Raw genomic sequence first — 18,402 nt, 5'->3', positions numbered from 1 at the left:
GTAAATGTGCATATCTTCCAAAGAGCACTTTCGATATGATCTAGTAGACGATATATTGCCCACCTCTAATCTAGGAACAAGTGATCTCTCGTCCCCTCTTTATCTCCGTGTCCGCTGCGACAGCTTGCGCCTGTGTGGTCAGACTGCAGCCCATTGAAGGAGCCTGAACTATGGCCACGAGGCATCTGCTGCTCTGCACATCTGTTCCCCTGTTCGCCAGCATTACCCAGCATGCCGAGGGAGGGCCATTGTGAGCGCACCATTGTCACTTCCATCATTGTCTGTGTCTGTGCTTCCCTAAGTCTGCTGCTCCCATCATGCACTGGGACGGTGGTTTAGAGCTCAGTTACATTTACTCAAGTACAGTGCTTGATTTGTAAATTAGTATTTTCAGGAACACTTTTCTTCTGATGTGATGGATTGGGGGAACAGGCCAAAACATCACAACACTCTCATTAAACACCGTTGTATCAGATAATTTTTTTGCCGGATCCACCTAAATATTTCCCTGATCCTTTACCCTGAAAAACGAGGGATCAAATTAAGCACTGCTCAAGTAACTTTTTGAAGCTGGACGCACCGATGATCTGAACAGAAGGTGCCAAAGTCCATGTTCAGTGACGCCACTTCACCATCCACCCCCCGTTGATTGTCACAAAAAGCTGCCAGGAGGATGCTCTCCGGATACAGGGTGAAACTTTGGCATCTGATCAAAAATACTATATTCCAGTTGGATTGTTTTAAATTTATAAGCTTATAACTTATAGTCTGGTTCACTATATAGTTTCGCCGGATTTTTGTGGCGAGTATCAAAACTTTATTAAAGCAGTACTGAGTAACTCATGCCCCTGGAGGCCATAAGTGCCACTGCAGGTGTCGTAGCATCATCATGTTGCGGTATTTTACTCATTAATTGTCCGTGAGAGTAAATACTACACTGACAAAAAAGGCAAAGTGAGAGAGGGATATTAATTTACACAATGGAGATAATTTTTTTCACTCAAGCTTGGCTGTAAATACTGTTTAAGTAGCGTTAGCCCACAGTTAGCTTTGCCCATTAGCCTGTTAGCTTCTTCTTTGTGATACCATTAGTGTGTATTGGGGCCGCCGGGTCGGAGCAGGGAAAGCTGCAATTGTGGTTTTCTGGACAGAGACACCGGGGAGATGAAAGATCCTCGAATCATCCCATTTACACTTGCATTACGCCCAGAGGGACTATGAAAAGGATTTAAGGTAAACAAGTAATTTAGTACTGCTTTAAAGGTCCTATATCATGCAAAATCGACTTTTTGGAGCTTTTAGCCATGTTGTTATGCTATTTCCTTATCAAAAACACCCCCAGAGTGGTTTGCGGCTTCATTCACGCAGCTCTCAGTAATCCTCCTGAATCCTGCTCTCTGAGCAGCTGCTCCTCCCTCTCCTCGTGAACGACTGAGTGTTCAGTTGTGTCGTAACAACGGAACGGAAGTGCTCAACGTCTGTAATGTAATGTCTTAATTCTATGCTTACGGCCTGATTTTAATTGTAAAACAGCTTTTTCATTATTTCTGTCGTAAGAGAGAAACAAAGAGTAAAAAATGAAAAAATTAATAAATAAATAAATGTGGTGATGTGAGTAATTTGTGGTAGTGGTGTTCCGGTGCGCGCCACTAGGGGCGCACTATAAAAGGCCTCGGGTTAGTGTTGCTTGCCCTCTGACCTTGTGTATCTCCTGCTGCCTGTTGTACCCGGTGCTGGCGCTGGTGTGCTCTGTCCGACAGGTAGATATCTCTGCAGCATTTATTTAAAATTCATCCTTTACGCTCGCCCTGATTAGTGTTTCCGCGTGTTAGTGTTGCTGTGGGTCCCTTCACGGGAGCGCGTCATGGCGCAACGCTGTAGCATCGCAGTAGATTGGGTGTGCGGTTCCCTGATGGTCCTGTTGATGAGCGTGTTCCCTGATACAGCGCACAAAAGGTGGCGCTAACTGGTATGTTTTCAACTCTAGCGGCGGGTAGCAAAGGCCACCACTGTATATAACTGTTAAATAATATGCATTCCTTTTTTAATAGGCGCAGGCAGTAGCACCAGCACTGCCCATCGCTGTCTTGTCTTCACTCTAAATGTCCGTGTGTGATTTGGGTCTGTCCAGTGGTCGGCGGGGACTTTTTGGAGGACTCTTATCCTAAATGTGGAATCTGTATCTCATGGACTAAACATCTGTGCTAAAGGTTTTAAATCAAGCATACTTATGAAATGCAATGAAAGAAAAACATTTTGTAACAAATAAATTATATTTAACCAATGGAACACTTGTGCCCTTTTTCAATGGAACTTATCTGTGTGTTTTAAAGCTAAGGTTAAAACAAAAACCTCGCTCTGCTACATTCTGGCGTTGTCTATGGCAGGATCTACTGTAATATTTGGGCCGGTGTTCCATTTAGGTTGATTTTTGTTTTCTGGTTTTGTTTTGCAGCTATTGGTAACATTCTCATGTGTTCAACAAACCTGTCTTTTCTAGCCTTGTTTTCATTTTGGTTGCTGTGTAGCAATTTGTGTTGTATATTTTGCATGCTTTTCTGCTCATTTGTGTTTTAATGACAAGCATGGTAAGCTAAGGACATTGTTGATTGTATTTTCATTTGAGAAAGTGCCAATTCTGCTAATGGTTCTACTAGTTTTTGGTTGTAGACCAGAGAATAATGTTGTTTGCTCTGTGTTCCAAGACAAGACAGCGGTGGTGTAGCATAGACGCACCGGGCGGAGTTACACAAGGTCACTGCATTTTGGGTGCCTGCACGTGGTATCCTTCTGTGGGCTCATACCCCCAACAGCAGTAGTGGTAAGGTGAGATGGGGAAAGCCTCCCTTACATATTCTGTCGAGTGAAGCTGTTGTAAACCTATGGTCAGCGAGGACCAGTTGTGCAGCTGGTAACCCAAATTAGTTTTTAATGTAGTTACATATTTGGACAAGCCCCTTATGTAGCCTTCAGGGCAGCCTCATCTAGCCCTTAGGGGTGGTACGATGGGGGGTGGGGGTAGTCGTCCAATGTTAACTTGTTTTGGCTGGAGCAGCTGAATCTCTTTGGGAGACCGAGCTTGAGGGTACTATAGTGGGTCATAGGACCACACCCAAGTCAGCGTTGTGTCTGTTGCCCAAGACTGTTTTTACTTTGCAGAAATGTATGTATGGTCCATTCCAAGCGGACGTTAGGCGTGTATGCTGTCGCGCGACAAGTGTTAGTGTTTATATCGTCGGGACGCCGATACAACTTCTGGGGGGTGAATGTGGTGATGTGAGTAATTTGTGGTAGTGGTGTTCCGGTGCGCGCCACTAGGGGCGCACTATAAAAGGCCTCGGGTTAGTGTTGCTTGCCCTCTGACCTTGTGTATCTCCTGCTGCCTGTTGTACCCGGTGCTGGCGCTGGTGTGCTCTGTCCGACAGGTAGATATCTCTGCAGCATTTATTTAAAATTCATCCTTTACGCTCGCCCTGATTAGTGTTTCCGCGTGTTAGTGTTGCTGTGGGTCCCTTCACGGGAGCGCGTCATGGCGCAACGCTGTAGCATCGCAGTAGATTGGGTGTGCGGTTCCCTGATGGTCCTGTTGATGAGCGTGTTCCCTGATACAGCGCACAAAAGGTGGCGCTAACTGGTATGTTTTCAACTCTAGCGGCGGGTAGCAAAGGCCACCACTGTATATAACTGTTAAATAATATGCATTCCTTTTTTAATAGGCGCAGACAGTAGCACCAGCACTGCCCATCGCTGTCTTGTCTTCACTCTAAATGTCCGTGTGTGATTTGGGTCTGTCCAGTGGTCGGCGGGGACTTTTTGGAGGACTCTTATCCTAAATGTGGAATCTGTATCTCATGGACTAAACATCTGTGCTAAAGGTTTTAAATCAAGCATACTTATGAAATGCAATGAAAGAAAAACATTTTGTAACAAATAAATTATATTTAACCAATGGAACACTTGTGCCCTTTTTCAATGGAACTTATCTGTGTGTTTTAAAGCTAAGGTTAAAACAAAAACCTCGCTCTGCTACATTCATAAATAAAAAAGATGTGCCGGAAGTGCTTCCAGGTCAGCTGTGGCCAAAACAAACACATCGCGTCTGAACAGATCAGTCATGTTTGCGCTGCAGCTGAAGATGGAGCTCGTTACCTACTCTGGACACCTGTTTTTTTTATTCTTAACTAACGATAATGTCACGGACGGAGAAAAAGAAGCGCGTTTGGCTACGAGGACGAGGAGTTTATATTCAACCCTTTTCAGGAAGAGGCCACTCAGCTGTTTTTTTCTCCGGGATTCAGCGACTATCAGCCAAAATATTGTGTTTCTGTGACTGTCACTGATGGATGTTTGGGGAACCTTCGCCAGAATCAAAGTGGATTAACTTTTATAACCAACGCGAGTCCCATAATGTAAACAGCGATGGACCAGAGCGGTGAGTCAGTCCAAACGCGGGTTAGCTTGTGTGTTAGCATATTAGCTTGTGTGTTAGCCATTTATGAAGCTGTGTTGCAGATGTCAACTCCGTATAACTGCATCGTGAAGTAACTTCACTTAATGTTGTTTATTTATATTACGGTAAAGTATGCGCGGAGAGAGGGGGCGGAGTTAACTGAATCGAAGCGTTGTGTCTTCCGGGTTTGAAAAATACCTCCAGAAAACACTTATATTTATCACAAAAATGAGTGCTCCATAGTGGTAGAGGTACAATATATCATATAAATGCCTATACTTAACTTTGGAATGGCTAAAATAGCATGATATAGCCCCTTTAAATAAGCAATCAGAAAAGCAATGTTTCCATTTGCTCTGATATGTAAATAATATCATTTATATGGGGAGTAAAAAAAATTGGCAGAAAATTCCATTTGGTCTTTCCAATGAAAAAAGTCAATGAAACCCTTGTCATCTGTTTCATGGAGTTACCGTAGCGATGAACTCCCCATTTGCTGTAATGGAAAAATTGTATAATTGCACAATTTCACAAAAGGACAAGGGCAAATGGAAACATTTTCTATCTCATTCCTTTTACTATAAGGTTTCCAAAAATGTATAGTTTTCATACTCTCCACGAACATCCCACAACAGTGGAAATCTGAACATAGTGAACCGGACTATGAGTAAAATATCCATAATCATTTCAAAGTTAGTTTTAATGATGTTTCGCAATAACAGCTTTGAGTTTGAGGGTTTTTTAGCTTCATGTTGAACACAGCACACTATTGAATACTGACGAATCTCAGTTTAGTTGGTCACTTTGTAATAATATTGGCAAGATCCATGAGGTAGGGGGTACTCGGAGTATAAATGAACGACTCAAGGGGTACGTGAGACAGAAAAGGTTGGGAACCACTGCTTTACAGAACAGAACAAACCTCGTCAATTATGACTTAACAATGAATTCAGGAGTTAAAACCATGTGTATAATCACATTTAACTGAAGGTTGATTGTTGTGTAACTTTTGTTTTCTTCAAGAATTATACATGTTTAAAATTATATAATAACACAGAGTTTCCGCGGGGCATTAAAAAGCATTAAATGAGTTATGCCAAATTCAAAAGTCATGAAAAAGAATCAGATTGAAACTGGCATTAAATCTTAATTTCTACATAGTTTTTCCTTAGAGACAGAACTCACAACAATGACATTGCCCAACTATTTTTACTGTACATCTGTCAAAAACTACTATACGCTCTAAAACAAATTCACCTGCAGTTTTGACTGAAATTTTACACAATCTTTGGCTCAAACGTTTCCCTTCGTGTCCAATTAGGTCTTGAATATCAACATTTTCCCTCATTCGTCTGAATGTTTACAAATCTTACCAAATGAAATATGCCAAGATTTTTGCATGTGTGTTATTAAAAATATAGTATTGAGGCATTAAAATGGCTTTAAAAAGCATTACATTTGACTTGTTGCCTCCTGTAGAAACCCTGTTTTTTCAGTGAATTTCCCAAATCTCAGTTTGAAAATGAGTTAAGACCTCACAGTGCAGCGTTTCACTCATGAATAGAATAAAATCAGTTTCCATGGAGACGATGCACCTTTGCTTTGACAAGAGGTGAAAAAAAGTCTGCTCTACAAACATGAGGTCCTGTTCGCATAAGCAGAGGTAGAGTTTTGGAGGATCTGAACTCTTGAACTTTCTTTACTCCACTTCATTTGAAAGACAAAGATATAATACTTTCTCCTCCACTACATTTCTAAAATGGCGAGAGAGTGACTTTTTGAAGCCGCAAAGTTACTCTTCACTTCAACACTTACTTAAACTAATTAGTACTTTCTACAGTGTTTTCTACATTTACAGCAAATACCTCAGTACTTTCACATAAGTATTAATTTGACGGAGCAACTTTTACTTGAGTAATGTTTGACCAGCATCTGTACTTTTACTTAAGTAATGAAATCAAGTACCGCACTTTGACCAGCACTGTGCTTATGTTTTGTATTGACAACTTATTAACGTTTTAATGTAATAACATTGGTGTCTTGCTGAGCATTAAAAGTATGTTTGGTAATACTTGCTTATTTGTTCATGTTTTTTGGTCATACAGTACTTTAGTCGATCATGTGGCCAGAGGCAGGTAGTACTTAGTTACATTAACTCAAGTATAGTCACTTTTTGAAAAAAATGTACTTTATAGAGAAGTTATATATAAGTGTTTTTACTTTTACCTGAGTAAAAACAAGTTACTTGTGTGAGTAAATCTGAATGTTACAAAAGCTTCAAGTCGACCTTAAATATGTGTTTCGTGCCCCTTAAAGGAACAGGCCACCATTTTTACATACAGAGATATGTTCTTGCCTGAGCTTAGACGAGTTGATGTGTACCTGTCTGGTCTTTGTGTGTGCCCTCAGTCACACAAAACGACCAAAGATGTCGTTGGCATTTGGCCTCTGTTCCACGGACACGCACAAAGACCAGACAGGTACATATAAACTCGTCTAAGCTCAGGTAAGAACATATCACAGTATGAAAGAACTATGTGCTCTCAGTGACGCAAAAAGACCAAAGATGTTGTTAGCATTTGGCCTCTCCCAGTATATTCCTATAGCTCCAAACAGGGTGAAGCTACAAGCCACCACGCACAGGTATGTATCAACTCATCAAAGCTCAGGTAAGAACATATCTCAGTATGTAAAAACGGTGGCCTGTTCCTTTAAAAAGGACATATAATAATATAGTGGACGGGGCCTTTCTGTGTGGAGTTTGTATGTTCTCCCCATGTCCTCTGGTTCTCCGGTTTCCCCGCCACTAAAAACATGTACAATAGGTTAATCCTCTGGCTGGTGTTTCTGACCATTAGCCCAGTTCCACATCTGGAGATGGGTCTCCAAGCACTGACTCGAATCTGTACATCTTACATTAGTAAAAAATAATTGTTACTTTTTCCATTGTGGGTGAATATTTAAGTGGCATATGCTTCATTTTGATCTATAAGATAGATACAGGTCATCTTGTGCACCAGAATTACTTTTTTTATTTTAAAGTAACGTTACTGTTACTTGAGTAAAAATATTGGCTACTCTACCACCTCTGGTTGATGCAGAAATATATAACTTGGAATGTTCTGCAGAGTAGCTTTAAAGTCGTTTTTTCAGTCTTAGCCGTAGTGCTTAGTAGAATGTACTGAAGCGAATTGTAAAAGTGTTGAACTACTTTTGCCAGTATGATGAAAAAGCCTCTACATTATTTTCTATGCTATAAACCGTTCATTTATGTTTGCAATGGGGGGAACCAGAAATTTCCTCCAAAACAAGTCAGTCAGAGTTGTTTTTGAGAGGCGTCGTAAACAGGCTCGCACTGTGGGACGTCCCGGGACACCCTCCTGAATTTTAGGGCCATGAATTACCTGACTTTCTTTGGGGGCGCGGAGGTGGGAGGGGCCAGAGTGGCGTGGAGGCATTGTCTTTGGCTGAATGGGGCCCTGTGCGTCTCCACGGCGACACTCCGGGCTCGTGCACAGAAAAACTCACTATGGGGTCTGCAACAGATGTTCACGATTAACTTCGTTCACAGGGAAAACACACGGCCCTGACTGCAGAGCGAGAAATGTCGGCCTAAAGTTGTCCCAAAGTCAAAAAAATCAGGGGGAAATTGAAATTTGAGATTAGCTTGATATTCACTACACACTTACAAGTTAGTGTTGTAAGTGTGTGGGAAAACGGTTGCTGCATGTCTTCATAAAGTGATGAAACTCAATTTTCTGATAAATCTTGTAACTAAAGGCCACTAAGCAGTTTGTAAGGCTCTTGTAAATACTTCATTCATCATTTATAAAACATTCACATTGCTTTACTGACCATTGTTAATTATGTACAGGCACTATATTCATGCCAGAGTAACGATATGAAGAGAATGATTGGAAACATCGGTGATAATAATCTAAAAAAGTTAATTTTTGTTAATTATCATCCAGAAAATTCTTGTTGAAATAAATATCTGATCTTATTTCTTGAAGAGGAAAGGCAGAGTGCTCACTGGATTAGTAGAAGCTGAGTAAATGCTTGTAAAATTACAAAAGAAAACCTTTCAAAGCAGGTGCTCTTCCAGGCAAAATTATAGAGACGAAGCCGAGGCACTCTGGATTCACAAATGGAAAAATGTTTGATTTACAGTGACACTAACATGCTTCGACTTGGCGGAGTCTTCTTCAAAGTAATTACTTGGATTGAAACATGGGATTGCAACAACTGAATATTGAGAAAAGATCTGTCAGAACTTGATCAAACCATTCTGTACAAATATGTGAAAAATGTGGTATTTTAAATCAGCACCGAACAGTCAGATTCACATTTAGTAATATTTATTTGGAAAAATAGTCTTGGCTAATTCCTTCATTCGACAAATGGTAAAGGACACAGTGACATAACATTTTGTACAATACAATCCCACTTAAATAACATTTTATTCAAAAGTCCCATTGACCTGAAGTGCCTTTGCAAATATCTTAATTAAAATAAAAAGCAACTTAAATAATGATAACAAACATCACAAATATACAATATCAAATAAAACAACACAAATAATTAAATTAACTTAAATTAAATCATAACTTTAAATCTTTTTTCTTGTTTTTTCTGTATTTTACAAAAGGGCAATCTGTATCAAAAACATATGTAATAATTAAGACAAGATTTCATGTCCAAAAGAAGAGTAAAAGAACAATACTATGTCATAGGGTTTGGAGACACTTCAGTTACACAGTGATCAGTACAAACTTACAGCTTCACTCAAACAGGCCACTATGGCCAAACATCCACCGTTCGATGCAGCGCAGCTTCGGCGAGTGGGGCAGAAAAGGCCTGGGTGCAAATGTTGCAGAAACTGGAGCATGAGTCCATTACATTGTTTACCCCTTTCCCGAAAAAGGCAGTGAAAGCTAGTGGTTCTATGACCATAATATTACCCCGCCAGTCCTCCTCCCACAGGCCGCGCCCCTGCGCTCAGCCTCCTGTAGAGAACCAGCTCATCTGAATATCAGTAAACTATCAGCAGCAGTCTCAAGAAGGGACATCCCCCCGGGTTACAGCAGCATCTGAAGGAGTTAAAACTCTCCATAGAGCAATGTGCAACAGGCAGCCAACGCGGCTCTTACACCTGCGGACACAAGAACAACACGGTTAGGGTTTGAACTACTGTCTTTCTGCTCAGGATCTTATTATTCTAAGACACTCACCTCAGTTGCAATTATACATTCGTCCTTCTCCTCTGACATGACAAACACAGATTTGTACTTGGTGTCCGCACATGCAGACAGTTCTGGGGCTTTCTTTTCTGAAGCGTCACTGTGGGGAGCAGGAGAAAAGAGGTTAACTCACTCATTTATCTCACAGAATACGTTTAGTTATATCTAAGATAATGTGGACGGATAATTACCTTTTTAATCGTTTGCTGGGTTTCTCCTCAAACTCGAAAGAGTCCAGTGACTGGCACTTGTCGTCGCAGGCGGCCTCTAACATGGCGTCTTTCGTCGCCTGGTCGTAGTGCACCTCCTGCAGGTTGTAGTCGCCGGTGAGGGGCCGGCTCTTGTAGCCGCTGCGTCCCGGAGAGGAGCCCTCCTCGGGGTCTGCAATGCTGAAATCCATCTTCTTGTTGATGTTTTTGACACCAGGCATCGGCATCACACTCACGGCCAAGTCCCGGTCGCTGCGGTGGCAGTTGTTGGTCAGGTTGAGGTTGTTAATGGGTTCGATTTCCCCTGTGACCTCGATGGGACCTCCACGCTGAGACTTTGAGCGGTAAAACCCTACAAGAACTGCACATCCCGCTAACAGCAACAACACCAGGGCCACTCCAGAGCCCACGGCCATCCACGGGACGTCTGAGCCTCGCACAGCCGCGTGTTCTGGCAACAGGAATTGGCAGTTCCTCCCGCCGTAACCGGGGGCGCAGGCGCATACGTAGCGGTTGTTCCTCTCGTGGCAGGTGGCTCCGTTGTGACAGGGGTTGTGCTCACATCGGCTGATGGGCGAGCTGCAGTTTTGGCCGGTGTAGCCAGGGGGGCAGGTGCAGGTGTAGCCGTCGGGACCCTCCTGACAGGTGCCTCCGTTCTGACAGGGGTACGCAGCACATTCGTCGCCCGTGTGGTCGCAGTTCATCCCAGTGAAGCCCTCGGGACACTGGCAGATGTAGGAGTTCACCAGGTCCACACACCGAGCGCCTGTGAGCAAACAGAACTGAATCAGAATCATGTGTTCTACAAAAATATATTTGCTTTAGCCCTCATCCGCATTCAGGACAGGCTGCGGGGTCTCACCGTTGGAGCAGGGGCTGGAGGTGCAGTGGTCGATCTTCTTCTCACAGTTGAAGCCTGCGTAGCCGCTGGGACACTGGCAGAAGTAGCCTCCGTCTGGGATATCGCTGCAGCGCCCCCCGTTGGAGCACGGCCCATCGGCGCAGGTCATGGCACTGAGCTCGCAGTTGTTTCCATAGAAACCGTGAGGGCAAGTGCATTTGTACGTGTTCTCCAAATCCTGCAGAGAGAAGAGCTGATCAGTTTAAATGTTCTGCAAATTCTGTAAGTTAGCAAACAAATATCTTTTGGATTTTTCTACACTTTCTAATTGGTTTAAGTCTGTAAAGTCCATCTGTCCAGTCGTGAAAAGAGGCAGACAGGATGCCTGCCCAAAAAGCCCTGATAAAAGAAGCATTGCACCTCAAAATCTAAAACCTAGTTAAAATAACATTTGTTATGAATCTCTTCCAATGAAATGCCAAACAAAGTACACAGAAAACTAAATTATTTCCACCTTCATAGCCAAGGTCTTTATTAGATGCTTGACTAATAAACAAGCATCTAAGCTGACATGTTTTTTAGTCCAGAATCAGCTTAGATGCTTATGTTCCTTATATTTTTTTGTACGAGGAAGTTTGAAAGTTTCCGCAGTTGTTCATAGGTTTATTTAGATACTTCTACCCACCAATTCTTTTACCCTCTGAAGTATTTAATTGTCTAGTCCAACCAACATTTTTGTCTTTCTTGAGCATATTGTACAGACCAAACACTTTGCTAATCTTCAGCTCATGGTACAGATAATCGGACCTTTCTTTCTCAGATTATCAACGTACCGTGCAGCTCCCTCCATTGCGGCAGGGGTTTCCAGCGCACTCATTGACTTGGATCTCGCAGCTGGCCCCACTGAAGCCCGGGCGGCAGGAACAGGTGTAGCTTCCCTGGCCAGTGTTACTACAAGTGGCCCCATTCATGCACGGCTTGTGGTGAGTGCAGTAGTTCAGATCTGTGGGGGAGAAAAAAAGAGCGAGAGAGAGTCAGACAGACGCACATATGGATTAGGCCTGGCGTCAGAAAGTCCTTTTGTCCCGTGAACACTTGTTGGGGTCTCCAGAGGTTTTCTTTTTTTTTTGTTACGAGCCGCCGCTGCCCTGCTGTCCGCGCTCCTCATCCTCCCAAACAACTGCTGCTCTGTGGCTCCCCCTCCCTTCCCTTTCTCTAACTCTTTTAATGTTTGGCCCACACAAATGCGTTCAACATGCCTCCATGTCACCACCCACAAATTAATTTTATTACCCTATTGTTCTGTACAACCTTTAGGCCCTGTTCATTTAGTCACTGTTGCTATAAACATGTGAAGACTGTACTTAGTATTCTATCACTGTTGAAATGTTGAAAAGATTTATGGTTGGCAAAACAGGTTTCTGCCTATTACATACATTTTGTAGCCAAGTTCAGTCAGCAATCTATGCAGCTTTCTTGCAACATAGCTTTACGCTGAGGTATACTAGTAAGTAATAAGCCAATATGTCTCTTCCGGTTCCAGTTACATAATTGTATGGGTATTGTCCGATAAAGCTTTCAACATCTGGGGTGAGATAGATAGATAGATAGATAGACAGATAGACAGATAGACAGATAGATAGATAGATAGATAGATAGATAGATAGATAGATAGATAGATAGATAGATAGATAGATAGATAGATAGATAGATAGATCTTTGTCTCTAAATCTCACCTTGGTTGCAGAAGAGACCTCCCCATCCCTCCTGACAGTTGCATTGCCAGGGTTGTTGGCAGGTCCCGTGGAGGCAGCCCGGATAGCGGATGCACTCGTCACAGTAGCGTCCCTTGAACCCCACTCTGCACCTGTTGTTGTTTCAAAAAAAAAAAGTGCCAGGTTAGTTCGGTCCACTCACGTTACCTCGCGCCAAATACCCCACAAAAGCGAACACTTACTTGCACTCGCCGGGCTTCTCGCAAAAGCCGTGCTCGTCGTCACAGCCCGGTAGACAGATCGCTGCAGGAAGAGAAAAAAAACAAAACTTGACTACTGGAATGATAGACGTTTCGGGAAAGTTGCATAACAATCTAGAGACTTTAAGGGACAGCCAAAACCTATTGTTCTTTCCTAAATCCATTCATTATACACTTGATACACATGAGGAATAAGCTAATTTATTCATGTCTGATGAGAATATACACACATTTAAAGTAATACAATGTTTTGTGTGTATGCGTGTACAAAATCAGGCAACAATCAGCAACTCTGCCGACATTTTGGACCTTTTTGATGTCATTTTTGTCACCTTCCTAACAACAACTTTTCCTTAATTACTATTCCACAATGAGAAAGAATCATGTTATTTTACCCTTGCCATAATGGATGCAACTTGACATATCTTTAACATTATATCATGTCCAAATTCATTCAAACTAATTGTATTTAGCATCATAGTGAGCACTGACTTCACTTAAACCAATCAAAAGCAACATCTTTTCCTCTTCAAAGCCAATACATCCCAAATCTGGCCTCTCTTCACCTTATCACCAACGTTTTTCCAACTTAAGTCAAAGTTACTGATGACAATAGCCCTGCGCTTTTGTCCTAAACTCGGTGGATGCTACCTCTGGCTTATCTCTTTATCACCGTGGAAGAATTTGCTACTTAAACACAGGCCCAGAACAAAAGCTCGGAGTGTGTGAATCCAAGCCCCCCCATGCTAAAAAGAAACGACCCCCACATCCCACCTCCTGCACCTCCACCAAACTCCTTTCTTTTTTTTTTCCTCCTCTCTCTCGTTCTTTTGCTGCAGGGTCAAAACTCTTTCATTCCCCCCCTCCCCACTCTTTTTTTTTTGCGCGCTCCCCTTAATGTCTCGGATTGGGGCAGATAAGAGTGGACAGGTGGCGAGTGCATTGCCAGTGCGGGACAGCTGCTCCATTGTCTGCACTCTGCCGGCAGCTGCCCACTTCAAACAATACACGCCCCGCCTCGGCCAATCAAAAGCCCGAGCCCACCGCGGCACGGGCCAATGGGGAGGCCGGCATGTAAATTTATGGCACGCGCGAGATTGTTTCCCCCGAAAAACTTTCCTTAGAATAAATCAAGTCGTCGTCGTGGTCGTCGTCGTGTGTGTGAGAGCGAGGGAGGAGGGGAGAGTTTGGGGGAGACGGTGCAGAGGGGGGAGAGTAGAAGGGGCTGTTTACGCACAAGTTGTCTTCGCCCCCCATTCTAACGGCACTCACTCATTAGTCAAGCTGAATTGCACTTTGGATGCAAGAAACTGGGCAAAATAGACCAAGCAAAGCCACGATTTCGGCCACAATGTTTGATATTTGGCCGCCCTTTTTGCCAACATGTTTTACCACTCAACCCAAATACAATGAATGAGGAGTTGTTTTGATGCTTGCTGTGCCAATATAAGTAAACAAATGAAACTCCTATGAATCGTTCTGACTACCGTCCCACAATTTGGCCACATTCTTGCAAATTGGCTGGGCTATTTTGGAAGTAGTACCTCTCCATATTCAGGAATTTGTCAAGTACATCCAAATGTTCCGCCCTTATTCTGTCTCTAATCCCGTTATACGTCACTGAAAGACTTTCTTGATATTTCGGCAAATGAAAACAGCAACTTTCGAGCTATCACTCTCTTCCATTCTCTCCAGCTTGATCGACCGACACACACATTTTCTCCAGAGGTTTTCCTACTCACGTTCAGTGCAGTATTGTCCCTTCCATCCGGCGTCGCACACAATTTCCCCGCGCTCCCCGCAGGTGAAGTGCCCGAAGGCGTCGTCCCGGGGCCTGCAGAAGACGGAGCAGCCTTCCCCGTAGTAGTGCTCGTCACACACAAATCGGTAGGAGTATTTCAGCTCGGTTCTGCCGCCGCTGTGGAGGTCCTGGGACCACTCGTCGCCCACGGTTAGGTGCCTCTGCGTCGTCATAGTGCTGATGATGCGGTCTGGGTTTTCTGAAATGGATACAAAGGGGAGAAAGTTAGTATGGTATGATAAGGTTGACTCTATTTACATGTAAAGGAGACCAAACGTGTTATTCGTCTGAGCCCTAAGTTTAAGTCTATTGGCACAATGCATGGCCCCTCTCCTAATTCATAAATTTACACCTTTTAAATCAGCCAAGAAGTTCCCATGACTCACCAATCTTTTCCAAGGTATCATATTCACAACAAAGCCAAAGCAACCAGATCATCGTTACAAACTAGCTCCAAAATACCTAAATTGTAAGAATCACGTATATTTGGTGCACTTTACGCACAACATAACCACACAATCCAAAATGATGCTCACCTTCATGTGAGACAAAAGGCGCGTGGGGCGTGCGTGTGCTGTGCGCGTGGCGTGTGTAAAACAGAGGAAGAAAAAAAAAAAAAAAGACTCGTGCGGGGCTCGTTACCTGTGGAGAGGTCGTCTTTGGAGTCTGTGTGCAGTGCCTCGATGATCAGCGAGAAGGTCCCCTGGGAACGCAAATGGCTTGGTGAGACAGGTGGCCAGCGTGATGCAGGCGATAACATCAGGCAAGAAAAGACCCGAGGCGACTGTAAGCGCCAGCGTGCACCCAGTGAAACTGAACACCGCTTTTTACGAGAGACAAAAAGGCGCCATTTCATTGTATATTTCTTCACGGCTGCTTTTCCACTACTGTGCGCACTTACCGGCCACGTGAAGCCGAAGTTTATCCGGACGGGGTTGGTGAAGGAGCTCTCCGGGATGGCGTCTGGGACTTGGAAAGAGTTGGAGCCAAGCACCGGCGTCACCGCGCCGCCGTACGTGCACGGGGGCTCGGGCGACGCGTTGGGCTGGTAGTGCTTGAGGCAGATTCTGAAAAACGTTTTACATTCGCACTGCTGCTGGAAGGACGACGTCAGGCCGCCCTTACAGCAGTTTTTGTTTCCCTGTATTCCCTTCTTGTTCAAAAACTCTTGTAACTTCAGCTCAAAGACTCCCGAGCACAAGCCCTGCGAAGAAAGTCACTCGCGTTAGCGCACAGAAGGATGCTGTTTTCACTCGTCCAATCACCTCATAGGGTAACAAACAAGTGCATCTGTATGGAAACAAGCGTCCCAGTACATCTTACAGCTACTACATGACATAAAAACAACAATAATTCACACTTCATTGCTTGCTTAGCGGTTCTGTAAAACTTTAAAGCATGCGTAAAAGTCGTTTATCGCGACTTTGTCCCTTACCTGGCAAAGTAACAGAGACATGACGGCGAGAGTCAGTAAGATAGCGTGCCCCATATTAAATAAATATTAAATAAATAAAAAAATAAATAAGGTGAAGAGCTTGGGTGCCTCCTCTGTTTCAATCGCTCTGTTGTTGATGCATCGAGAGCGCGCTTCTCTCTCTTTCATTCATTGAGTCGTGTCCCGAGGAGCACGAACAACAACAACAAGAAAAAGAAAAAGAAAAAAAGTGGTAATTCCCAAAAGTTCGCCGCGTCTTCAGTCCACCACGCGTCCGCTTATAATCCAACACTGGAAAAATCCTTGTGCGGGGGGGAAGCCAGGACTAGCTTTTTTTTGTGTGTGTGTGTGTGTTTCTCTCAATCGTCCAACATGCTTCCCATGTCCCTGTTTGTGTCTTTCTGTGGGCTGTGCGCGTGCCTCTGTGCCGTTATATACCGCGGGACACATGCTATGGTAATGACATGGAAATGCGCCCCCCTCCTCCCCGCGCTCGGCACTGTCTCCCAATCTGGCCCTGCGCTTCTACAATAGAGCGACATCACAGCAGCGTGGGAGCGCTTCAGTCCATGGTGTAGCTCAGGTTTACAGCTAGTCAGAACTGGTTTCACTTAGCCTAGCTTTGGTCAAAGTTTGGGATTTTGTTATGACCTAATTGGTGCAAAGATTTGTTCACCTGTTGCTCTGTTTGTACCTGTCCCACTCAATAGTAACTGTTAAAAGAAAAATAAATGTAGTCTTACTGTTTTTGTTTTTGTTTTTGTTTTTGTTTTTGTGCTTGGTTGAGGAAGCTTTTAGCATGTGGCTAACTGGATACATTTGCAAGTTAGCCAAGAGTTTCATCCAAGGGTTGCTAGTATTTTGTACGTTTTGTACTAGTGTGTAGACCAAATAGAAGTTTTTTTTTCTTTCCTAGTAACAGAAATGCAGAGATTTGTAGAAAGAAAGACCAAATCAATCTGTGACTATGGTAGGACTATGGCTCCAGGGGTGTCCAAAGTGCAGCCCAGGGACCAAATGTGACCCTCAGACCACTGCTTCCCTCAGACTTCTTCTTGAATTAGAAAACAGAAACAAATCTGCACAGCTTTGCTTCTCCACAGCGATGTTTCGGGCCTTTCTTCAGACCGGTGTACGCCCCAGACGTCACTGTGGTGAAGCAAATAAAAAGTCGGTGAGCGATTTCGGTTCTGCGGATTTTTTTCCCGTTTCCTGTTTTTCACTGTACTTGTTTTTAAATCAAGAGCACTGGTTGAGAGTTTGTGGATGTGCCTGTCTGTTGCTACAAACTGTTGATTCTGATTACCAAAGATGGCACTTTTTACGGCAGGTTTCATTTTATTGTGAGAAGGAGCTGGAATTTTTGAGCAGAGAAACCTGTTGAAATGTTCACTGCATTGCACTGATCTGTGGCCCCACACCCTCACTATCCCAGTGAAGAAGAGGGACGTTAGAAGTGCTTTGGGAAAGTCAGGGTTTTTTTTTTACACTGATGACTAACGGTTTACACTTTGCTCCCTCTTTCAACATTAGCAACAGACTTTTCCATTGAGGAGAATGAAGTATCCAAGGCACAACTGGATGAGGTCAAATATGCTTTTATTCGGACGCCGACGCATTTCGACCTTCGGGTCTTTGTCAAGGCAATGTACTTTTCCATTAACTGTTTCTCTACAGGTGATTTACGTTTGTTAGGAGCTGTGTTGTAGAGTGCAGTAGTCACTGGTTCTCAAACTGTGGTTCATGATTCTTCAAATCTTAAATCTGGTGGCACGATGGCTGAGCGGTTAGCACACTCGCCTCACAGCAAGAAGGTCACGGGTTTGATGTCCAGACTGTGGCTGGCTTTTCTGTGTGGAGTTTGCGTGTTTCTCTCTCCGTGTCTGGGTGTTCCAGGTTTAAATGAAAACATCTGCAGGTTAATCCTCCAACCAGGTGTTTCTACCCATTTGCCTGGCTCTACATTTGGAGATGGGCCCCCGGGTGCTGCCCTGCGGTCGCCCACTGCTTCTTACCCAGCGGCATTGAAGGATGGGTCAAATGCAGAGGTCAAATTTCAATTAAGTGCCATAACCCATAATCTGCTATTTTAGACTTTATTCATTTATTTTTTCATTTAGACAGGATTTACACCTAGTTTAGCCATATATTATTGATCTATTTTAGAACTTTTTTGACCTGGTTTAGCCTCATTACAATATTTCCCAAAAGTCAAAGGGGGGAAATGTGATTTTTACATTCAGAACTAAAGAAGGTTTTGAGGTGGGCAGAAGAATTCAGCCCTATTGAAGTCACGTGTCATGATTGTCTAAACCAATGTTTCTCAACTAGGGTTACAGTTGGGAAACTCTTTTATAAAGGTGAACTTGAATGCTATTTGGACATCATTTTGAAAGAACAGTATACAAGATGTATGGATTTGAGACTATTTTAGCACAAAACATTGTCTTT

General features: G+C 43.4%; 1 protein-coding gene across 1 annotated transcript; it reads right to left on the bottom strand.

Moving 5' to 3' along the window:
* Nucleotides 1–9,054: 9,054 nt before the first annotated feature.
* dla (deltaA) lies at nucleotides 9,055–16,341 on the bottom strand. Its single transcript, XM_079552605.1, has 11 exons — nucleotides 15,952–16,341; nucleotides 15,418–15,720; nucleotides 15,159–15,219; nucleotides 14,458–14,715; nucleotides 12,698–12,758; nucleotides 12,477–12,607; nucleotides 11,574–11,743; nucleotides 10,762–10,978; nucleotides 9,882–10,665; nucleotides 9,682–9,790; nucleotides 9,055–9,602 (listed from the first exon to the last, which is right to left on the bottom strand). The coding sequence occupies exons 1-11, from the start codon at nucleotides 16,003–16,005 to the stop codon at nucleotides 9,597–9,599; spliced, it is 2,154 nt and encodes a 717-aa protein (XP_079408731.1). The 5' UTR covers nucleotides 16,006–16,341; the 3' UTR covers nucleotides 9,055–9,596.
* Nucleotides 16,342–18,402: the final 2,061 nt, after the last annotated feature.

This window comes from Gobius niger (assembly GCF_951799975.1).
Source record: "Gobius niger genome assembly, chromosome: 3".
NCBI classification, from domain to species: domain Eukaryota; kingdom Metazoa; phylum Chordata; class Actinopteri; order Gobiiformes; family Gobiidae; genus Gobius; species Gobius niger.
Note: the sequence above shows the minus strand (reverse complement) of the source record. Positions and strands in the feature narration are given on the sequence as shown.